We start from the raw sequence: 10454 nt of genomic DNA on the forward strand, positions 1-10454 counted from the left end.
CCTCTTCCAGTCAGTTGGCCAAGTGGTTGTTCTCCAGATTTCTTGGCACAACTTGGTGAGCACATCCAGGGCAGCATCTGTTAGCTGAAATATGTCAGTTGGTATACCATCTATTCCAGGGGCCTTATTTTTTGCTATTTCCTTCAAAGCAGCTTGAACTTCTTCCTTCATCACCATAGGCTCTTGCTAAACTCTGCTCTATCCTGTGCCAATCGCACTGCCTCTGACACACCCATTCTGATTACCCTAGTCACTGAATCAGTCTACTTCATAGAGGATCTTCCCCTCTTGCGCTGTCCCTCCACCCTCCCAAGAATGATGTCCCTCTCCAAGGACCTGTCCCTCCTTACAACATTCAATCTATTGGTCATGTCTATAATTGGGTGAATGTCTTTTATCTGTTCCTTTCTGTAAATTGCATGACTGTCAGATACTATTCTAAAGAATTAAGACAGACTAGGAAGAAGTATTAGCTACCCACTTCCAAAATAAAAGGCCTTCGAAAATCCTATGTACAAGGGAGCTCTGGTGGCCTAGTGAAAAGAAGCTGTACTGAAATCCCAGAGATATGCGTTTCATATCCACAAGATGCTCTGCTGGAGAAGGAGGGGCATTCTCCTCCTGTACCAGTTAGATCCAATTTGACAGTACACACACACAAAAAAAATAAAAACAAAACCCCCTGTATATCGTAAAGCACACTTAGACTAGCAGAATGACAGTTGATGCTGATATCTCAAATATGGAAGAAGGAGGAACAGTTGTAAGCAGACCCTAGTGATTTGAACATGGATTATGAAAAGCATGAGTGTAGGAAAATTGGACTTTGTTAAGAAAAAAATGGAACACATAAATATTGACATAATAGGTCTTGACAAGTGAGATGGCTTGGCATGGGACATTTTGAATCAGGTGATATGATCTACTATGCTGGAGGAAAAGGTGAAGAAAAATGGGGTTGCTTTCATAATTAAAAAAAGTCATTTCTAGATCCATCTTGAAATATAATGTGTTGAGTGACAGGATAGTATCCATATGCATATAAGGAAGTCCAGGGAATACCACTGTCACCCAGTATAACTTTCTAAATGTTTCCTAGTTGCATATATAACATAAAATTATATTAACTCTAGAATTTATTTAGATTTTTAAAATTCTGTTGATATTTATATTAGTATTCAATTCACCTGGCAGATTAAGAAAAATTGACACTATTATTGGTGAGCTCTGGTGGCCTAGTGGCAAGAAGGTGTACTGTAATCTCAGAGGTGCACAGTTCAAATCCACCAGATGCTCTGCTGGAGAAGGAGGAAGAATCTCCTCCTGTACCAGTCAGATCTGAACTGATGGTACATACACACACAAAATAATAAAATAAAATAATTGACACTATTATTATGCTATTGAACGTGGTATGTCTGATTTTAGTTTTCTGTTGTATGTAACAGTAATACCTTGAGCTCTTCTTAGAGAGCTTACACATTTCATATTAATTATCTTTAAGAATTTTAATATTTCTTGCCACTTCATTTGGTTCTTTTATTATCTAGAGACCTTGTTGAATTTCTTCATTATATGCAGGAGTCTTTCACTTGATTCTCTTGGGTTTTCTAGGTAAACAATCATATTTGTTAATAAAATGATAATTCTGTATTTCACATTTCTTTCATGTGTTTAATTATACTGGTGAGTGTAACTACAAAACTGTGTTAAAAATGCTGTTGGTAGTAGACGTGTTTCTCTTATTATCGACTTTAGTGGAATGTTTTTAGTATTGAGGTTACTGACTTTTGGATTGTGATTGCTGTGTCTTTTGAAGTTAAGGAAATGTCCATTTATTCAGTCTTAAATTACATTTTCAAGAATGAGGCTACCAGACATTTTTTCCATAAATAGGAAGATGAAAGTACTTTACTTTGTTTCTTCCTTGGATTTATTGAATTGAGTTAATCAATTTTGGGTATCAAATCATTTTTGCATTTCTAGAATAAGTTCTACTTCATTGTAGTATATTGATCTTTTCATATGCTAATGAATTATGCTTGTATTATTTGATATTTTTCCACTTGGTAAGACTGGTTTATAAAGGTAATAATATTATACTGACTTTTGAAGGCTTTTCATGTTTTACTGTGCTGTAGAACATTCTAAATAATTTTGGCACTGCTATTTCCTTAAAGTTTTGTTAAAGTTTCTATAAAATATTGTCTGACCATAGAAGTTTCTGAGAAAGATGTGCTTTTACATTAAAAAAGAAAATGAATTTTAATTTTTTCTAATATGTTTCTAATTTTTTTTAAATTTTCTTGAAACAGGTGTTTTCAAGGGAATTAATAAATGTTTTTGAGGAAACAGGTGAGAAATACAGATTTTAATTCAATTACATTTTGTTACATCTCTCTCATCTATGATGTACTTTGTTCAAACTTGATATTGAAGCACCCTTGTTCAGTTTTAAGATTAATTTCTTCATTGGTACCAGTTTTTCCTCCCTGCTCAGATGTTGGATTTGATTACTTTTGGTAGATAAATCACTGGGTGGTGTAAATGGTTAATGTGCTTGACTGCTAACTGAAAGTTTGGAGTTCAAGCCCACACAGAGATGTCTCAGAAAGGAAAAAAAAACAAAACCTGGCCTGTGAAAATCAGCCACTGAAGACTGTGGGACACAGTTCTCTATGGACACTTTAGGTGTATCTGTGCATTGGAAAACAGACTGAATAGATATATTTTTCAATTAAATTGCCTTGTGTGCATCTGTAAGTTGGACAGTGAATAAAGAAGACCGAAAATTAAATAGATGGCTTTGAATTGTGGTGTTGAGAGAATCTACTGAATATTCCATGCACTCCCTAAAGAACAAACAAATCTATCCTTGAAGAAATGTGAGCATAATGTTCCTTAGGGGCAAGAATGGTGGAAGTTCATTCACGTCCTTTGGACATGTTCTCAGGAGGAGCCAGTCCTAGGAAAACAAATCTTCCTTGGAAAGGTAGAAGGTCAGTGAAAGGAAGGAGGAGCCTAAACAAAATAGTGTGACACAGGGACCGTCACACTGGGTTTGATCTGTGGGAGAGGATCAGAATGAAGCAAGTTTCAGATCTATTGATCATAGTCACTATGAATCTTAATCAGCTCAGTGACAATCAGCAACCAATGACTGCAGGCCTTTTCCTTAAAGAAACTCAATGAGTGCATTTTAAGTATTAGAAGGCTAACTATAAAGAAGTTTTTATACATCGTTAGCTTTGCACTAAAAGGTCCTCCTTGGATAGTGCAACACTTTGCCCTCAATTACTGAGGTAAATATTGGTGTTTCTAGCCCACTTGGAAGCACTGTGTAAAAAAGATTACATGACTTGGAAAATCTGTGCAGTCTCAATCTGTAACACATAGTTTTTTATATATTGGAATCAACTAGATGGCATTGGAACTGATTCTGCAATTTAACTTTTCCCTGAAAATGAGATTGATGCTAAAATGTACAAGTGACTTTAGATTGACTCTGACTTGCAACTGCATGTGTGTCTAGTAGAACTTGACTCTAAAGTTTTCAGTGATTGTTCTAGGTTTCCCTCTGTCACCTTCATCCTCGCCCACTCCATCTCCCCAAGTAGAATGCCAGGCCTTTGTTTTCCATGTACTTTTAAGTGGGCTCAAGTTCAGTTAGAAGTTGTTAATGGTTTACATCACTGTGGGACTCCTTGCTTAGTGCTGAAAGAGTTCTTATTAGACAGAAGTCATTTATGGAGCCTCAAAAGATCTTGGACCCTTCTATTTTTAAATCTCTCTTCTGTTGTAGTTGTGTGCTATCAAATTGGAACCAATTCATAACTGACACTCCAGCAGGTTTTCATAGGCAGTTAATAGCAAGTGAGGAGATTGTGCATCCTTCTCCTATGGAGCAGCTGGTAGATTCAGACCGTGTGCTTTTAGGTTGGCAGCACAACTCATTACAACTAAGCCATCAGAGCTCCCTTTAAATCTCTCTGGAGATTATTATTACTCTCTGGAGTATTAAAATGTTTTTCTCATTTCTTAGGCAACTAGTCACATCTTTCTGTGTCTTACGCATCTATTTGTTTTCATTTTTCCCTCTGGTATTCTTCATCATTTCTTTCAAATACTCTGTACTTTAGGCTTATTGATGACATCTTCCATCATTGCTTAATGATGCTAACAGCAGTTAAGAGTTTGAAAAAATGTTGCTGATGGTCTCTTGCAGTGTTAAGAGTTACAGGATGGAAAGATCTTGATATATCATGGTTCTGGTTTTTAAAAAATTATTACAAAATTAATCCAGTCTCATAAATTTAGTATCAGTTGTCTCAAATTTGTAATATATCTATAGTTTCTAGCCTCAAGAAATACTCTAGGTTTTCTCCTTCCCATCTCCACCATTGTATAGAAGCATTTTTATGTTATTTTATTTTTTATTTTGTGTGCGTGTACCATCAAATCAGATCTGACTGGTACAGGAGGATATTGCGCCTCCTTCTCCAGCAGAGCACCTGGTGGATTCGAACCGTGTTCCTCTGGAATTTCAGTGCAGCTTCTTGCCACTAGGTCACCAGAGCTCCCCAAAAAAGCATTTTTTAAAAAAATCACCACACATGGAATTATTAATATATTAGATGTGATAGGGCTATATCTTTTCTCCATATTTCTTCAGTCTGTGTGCTGAACAAATGATTCAAGAAGGAGGACTTTATTAATAAGAATATAACATTAGAATCAGAGGAAGACTCATCAACAACCTGCATTACGCAAGTGACACAATCTTGCTTGCTGAAAGTGAAGAGTACCTGATCTGATGCACTTGTTGCAGAGAACCAAGGGCTTCAATATGGATTACATCTCAACATCAAGGAAACAAAAATCCTCACCACGGGACCAATAAACAGCATTATGACAAATACCGCATAGATGGCCATAAGAATAACCAAGGCTGTTTTGGAGAAAGTGTGACCAAGCTGTTGCTTAGAGGGGCAATGATGGTGAAATTTCATCTCACATACTTTTGGCATGTAGTTAGAATGGACCAGTCATTGGAAATGGAGAAAGTGTGACCAAGCTGTTGCTTAGAGGGGCAATGATGGTGAAATTTCATCTCACATACTTTTGGCATGTAGTTAGAATGGACCAGTCATTGGAAAAGGACATTATGCTGCTTGGAAAGGTGGAGATTCAGCATAAGAGAGGAAGATGTGGCAGCCTGCTTCTATAAAGATTCAGAGCCACGAAATTCTAGGAGACTATTTTACTCGGTCTTATACTTATTGTGGGATCTCAGGCGGTGTAGTCTATAGGGAGTTGCACTGTTAAAAAGTGACACCTCTCTAGGGGTTCAAATCTAGCAGCCACTCTTAAGAAGAAAGATGGACGATCTCCCCCCATATAATTTAAAGCAGCCTGAAAACGCTGTGGAGGGTTGCCATGAGTTGATTCTGATTTGAGGGCAATAAAGTATCTTCTTTTTTTTTTTTTCTTGGATATTTTAAAAATTTAATAGTTGTTGTCAGTTGGAATTGACTGTATGGCAATGATTTTTATTTTTATAAGGGAGAATAATTCTCTCATAAAAAGAAAGTAATGTTCTTTTGTCTTAACTAATAGCTACTAAAGAGGAAAGAGAGAACTCTTTTAAGCTGAAATTAATGAGAGTCTGTGGATTTTGCTTTCCATGTCGCCAGAGAGACCAGAGAGTAATCAGTTGTGCATAGGGTTGACTTAGCTCCCACATTTTAACAAGCTTTGAATTATGAGAAAATTGTCACCCTTTGATTTTGCTAGCTCAAGAAATATTTATGGAGAAAGATTTTTTAATTTTAAGTCAAAATATATTACTGTAACTGGTGTCTGAATAGCTTTTAACAAATTATGTTACTCTTAATAGTCTGGGTAAATCATTAGTCATGATTTTAGTTCATATAAGCTCAATATTTTTCCTACAAATATTGCAAATTTTAAATGAAATTTATTTCCATATGTATTTACCATTTGTTTGTTTTTTTTTTTTTAAAGGGGACTCTTACAAAGGACGAAGTATTTTTCCTACCTCAGGAAGCACATGTACAACTCCAGAACCTCAGAAAGGGCAACTTGAATCTACTTTACAGAGTATAGGAAGTAGATCTCTTGATTCAGTAGTAGTTGCACATAATGAAAGGAATGCACCTCAGTTACCTCAGGATGGGACACTTGCTTCTGATAGAGCAAAAACTGGTGTTGCTTCTAATTCTGAACAAATGGGCAGCAAAACATCATCTTCCAAAACTCCACTATCCAGGTATTGTGAGAAAGTCTTTAATAAATGTTTCCCTCTCCATATCATTGTATAGATAAAAGCTATACAGAACAGATTTAACATGTATGAATATCAAGTTCAGGACTGACTTGGTTATCTAGTGCTACTATAACAATGCACCTTATGTGGATGACTTTAACAAGTTATTATATTGATTAACAGAAATTAATATAATTCATTCATTACAGTGTCTGGTTCACATATTCTTATATATTATTCTTCCTTTCACTCACTTTTCTATTTGTTTTTCCTCCCTTCTTCCTCCCTTCCCATTACTAGTAACTATCTAAGAATGATTCTGTCTCTGTGTAAACCCTTCCTGAGTTTTATGTAAGAGTTGTTGTTATTGTTAAGTGCCATCGAGTCGAACATAACTCATAGCGACTCTGAACAAAAGGCCTGAACCTGGGTCTATAACTATCATCGTTTCTCTCAGTTCATAGTGACCAAAGGCATGTTGTTTGGGAACTGGATGCCACTCCTATTTCCAAGCTTGTCTTAATCTGGGAGTTCCACCAGACACTGTCCACCTTGGGTAACCTTTATGGCATTTGACACACAAGTAGCACAGTGTTCAACATCGCAGCAACCCCAAGTTACCTCAGTACAGCAGATTGACAGACCAGTACTTATATAAGAGAAGGTCTTATAATTGTCCTTTTGTGTCTGATTTATATCACTTAACATAATTTAAAGCAATGATTCTATTTTCATTGTAGTGTGAGTGGAAGTTTACAAAATCTATGATGCTTTCAACTAGTTATTCATGCACATTTTGTTCCATAACGTTAATTACAATACCCACAATGTCTGATCCTCCTTTCATGCCGTATTGTGTTTCTATTCACCTAATTTAATAAGTGATTGTTATCTATTAATTAATTTTCTAATCCCCTCTTTCCTCTCCCTAGTAACCATACTAGAATGATTCTCTCTGTTTAAACTTTGCTTTAGTTTATTAGTGTTCTTATCCATTATTTGTCCTTTGCTGGCTGACTTACCTTACTCAGCATGATACCCTCTCGAGTCATCCATGTTATGCAGTGTTTCATGACCTTCCTCTTTGTATTTCTGTGTTGCATACAGAGTGTTCTGTTATATAAATATACTGTAGTTTCTCTGTCCATTCCTTCATTTGATAAGCACTTGTGTTTTTCCCCCATCTTTTTTCTATTGGGAATAATATCACAATAAACATAGGTGTGCACATATCTATTTGTGCCACAGAAGAGCAGTGCTTCTTAACGTGGCAATGTTGGAGAGGCAAAGGCGTGCAGTGCTTTCTGCTGAGGGATAAAGGGCATTAGTAGCTGGAATGCTTAATGCTTTTGTCATGTAAACTGCAGAGATAAATAACAGCCTTAGAGATGAGCTGAAAATAGAATGGAAACATCATCAGGGGTCTGAGTTAGACTAGCTTGAGAAAGCAGTGTTCTAGAACAGAGAGCATCAAACAATTTTTTTAAAGGACATATCAAATATATTTGCAATTGTTTACCATGTGGCTTCTACTGCCACTAATTCCTGCTGCTGTAGCCCAGAAGCATTCATAGACAGTATGTAAACGTTTGACCGTAGCTTTGGTCCAATGAAATTCATTAGTAGAATCAGGTGATAGCTTGCATTTGGCCTGAGGCCAAGGACTGTGATCCCTTTTGTGGATCCTTGCTACTCATGTTTGTTTCTGGAACCAGGTGCATGCCTATCTCTTGGGGACTTGTTAGAAATACAAAACTCAGGCCTCACCTGCTCTGGAACTCAGTACGAATCTGCATTTCAGTAAGATCCCCAAGTAGCATGATTAAAATTGGAGAAACACCTCTCAAGTACGTTTTTACTTTTGTCACAAATATAGGTCATTACTTAGTGTTCTCAGTAGTTACTAGAGTAGAAGGAGATTGATATTAATGTATCTTCTTATATATTCTTCCCCGTTCCTATTTATACTTTAATATCTTTACATTTGCATTTCTAGACGTGGCCGAAGACCTCTGGGATTTTTGTCTTTAATTTGCTCAAGGAGTAATTTGGAATCTGATGAGCCTATTCAAACCCACAGTAAAAAGCGCCTAAAACCTTATATACCTGTATCAAGGAGAAATTTGAAAAAATCGAATCCACCCAGTGAAAGCCAGAAAAATCCCCAAGAGCCCTTGGATCCACTTCCATCTTCAAGTGTTGTTAATACTCCGTCTGAGAATATCGCCAATTTAGCAGCTCAGGTATGTGGCAACTATTGTGAGTTTGTAGAAAATGGATTGGATATCAGGTGCAACTAGGAGAAAACATGGTAACTGATATTTTCATATGTCACCTTTCATCCATGTCCTCCCTATCACACTCCTTCCTTACTAGAGGATGAAACAAGGAATTTATAGTTAGTTTAGATCTATAGAAATAGTCATAAATATACATTAGATTGTCATTTCTTAAAAAAAACATTATTTATGCCATCATACACTTTTATACAATAACTCATATACATTGTTTCATTCATTTACATTTGGGGAATTTTTGTTTGTTTGTTGTTATTGTTGTTGTGTGCTATCGAGTCAGATCCGACTGGCACAGGAGGAGACTACCCATCCTTCTCCAACAGATCATCTGGTAGATTTGAACCTCATATCTTCAGGATTTTAGCACAGCTTCTTGCCACTAGGCCACCAGAGCTGCCTTACATTTTGTTTTATAATATCATTTCTATACATTGTGCTTTATATGATTAATTACTGTTGATCTGTTACTTTTATCTCCCCCTTTCCTCAAGTTCCCTTTGCTTCTTACCTATTTCTTCATCTTCTGATTCTCCCATTAATCTCTTCTGTCCTAGTGATTACATCTTCCTTCTTCCATCCCACTTTCTTTTTTAGCAGCTATATATATGTCTTGTTTCTGCTTACTGATTGCAATAACCATATTGTCTTTATCTCATTTCTTCCCAGCTTGATCCTCCCTTGTCTTGGTCTTTGTAGTATTCTTTATCTACCTATTATATTTCTGTTCTTCCTGTCCCCCTCCCACCCCTCAATTACCCTCTTGTTATCACAATAGCTGTCTTATGCAGTATTTGTCCTTTTATAATGGAGTTATTTCCCTGAACATGATGCTCTCTCTAAACCATTCCATATTGTGTTGTACTTTTCAAATACTTGTTCTTTAGTGCTCCTTAGTACTCCATTGTGTGAATATACAGTTTTTCTTGATTGCCATTCTTTTAGTGCAACAACATTTCTGATTTGTGGAAACAAAAGGAAGGAGTACTTGAATTAATTTGCCTTAGGAGAAGTGTCCTGACACCCACAAAAAGTCAAAGAATAATAAAACTTAAGTCTGTTTGGATATTTCATTTTTATGTATTCTGACACTTGTTTTGGAATGAAAAAGATCTGTGGACCAGTTTCTGAGATTTTGTAAGAATATTGAGATGATCTGGTAAAATTCTTGCTCTCAGTGCCAGAAACTTGGGTTTGATTTCCAGCCAGTCAACCTCATGTGCAGCCAGCTGCCACTTTTCAGTGGAAGCTCTGTGCTACTATGATGCCTAACAGGTTTCAGTGGCTCTTTCAGATTGTTGCTAGCCTGGGGAAAAATTCTTGACATGTTATTTCCAAAAATTATCTAGTGCAAAACACTGTGAAGAACACAGCCTGATTCCCAGGTAGTCATGGTGAAGGACTAGGCAGCATTTTGCTTTGTAATGAGGTCATCTTGAGTTGGGAGCCAGCTGTGCTGGTTATTATTAAACAGTATGACTCTCAAAGTAACGGGCACCTTTACGTAAAGACCATCTTGTAGATATACTGTTTAATATTTTGAATCCAAGAATTATTTTCTGAGACCAAAATTTTATAGGCTTTCATAGTTTTTATTATTACCAAATTGATTTGCAAAAAGTTTAGCCAATTTAGCACTGTCATGTCATCCTTGCCAGCATTATTAACTGTTGGCCAACTAGCTGCCTTCCAGATTTCTTGCCATGGATTAATTAGCACATTCCAGGCTACATCTGTTTGCTGAAACAACTTGATTGTTAATTTGTTGGTTCCTGGAGCTTTATTTTACGTAATAGTCAAAACTTAAACTCATTGCCATTGGTTGACTCTGGCTCAGAATGTGACCCGTTACTGAGGTTCTGAATTTTAGAAAT

General features: G+C 36.5%; 1 protein-coding gene across 1 annotated transcript in view; it reads left to right on the forward strand.

The window, feature by feature from the left end:
* BDP1 (B double prime 1, subunit of RNA polymerase III transcription initiation factor IIIB) overlaps positions 1 to 10454 on the forward strand; it is a 124632-nt gene that overhangs the window by 110348 nt on the left and 3830 nt on the right. The window contains exons 38-40 of the mRNA XM_006900046.1: positions 2316 to 2355; positions 6025 to 6289; positions 8283 to 8529. Coding sequence (XP_006900108.1) covers positions 2316 to 2355; positions 6025 to 6289; positions 8283 to 8529 — 552 coding nt within the window. The remainder of the gene's footprint in view (positions 1 to 2315; positions 2356 to 6024; positions 6290 to 8282; positions 8530 to 10454) is intronic.

The sequence above is a fragment of the Elephantulus edwardii genome, unplaced genomic scaffold, assembly GCF_000299155.1.
Source record: "Elephantulus edwardii isolate Elephantulus edwardi_28Jun2011 unplaced genomic scaffold, EleEdw1.0 scaffold00271, whole genome shotgun sequence".
Classification (NCBI taxonomy): domain Eukaryota; kingdom Metazoa; phylum Chordata; class Mammalia; order Macroscelidea; family Macroscelididae; genus Elephantulus; species Elephantulus edwardii.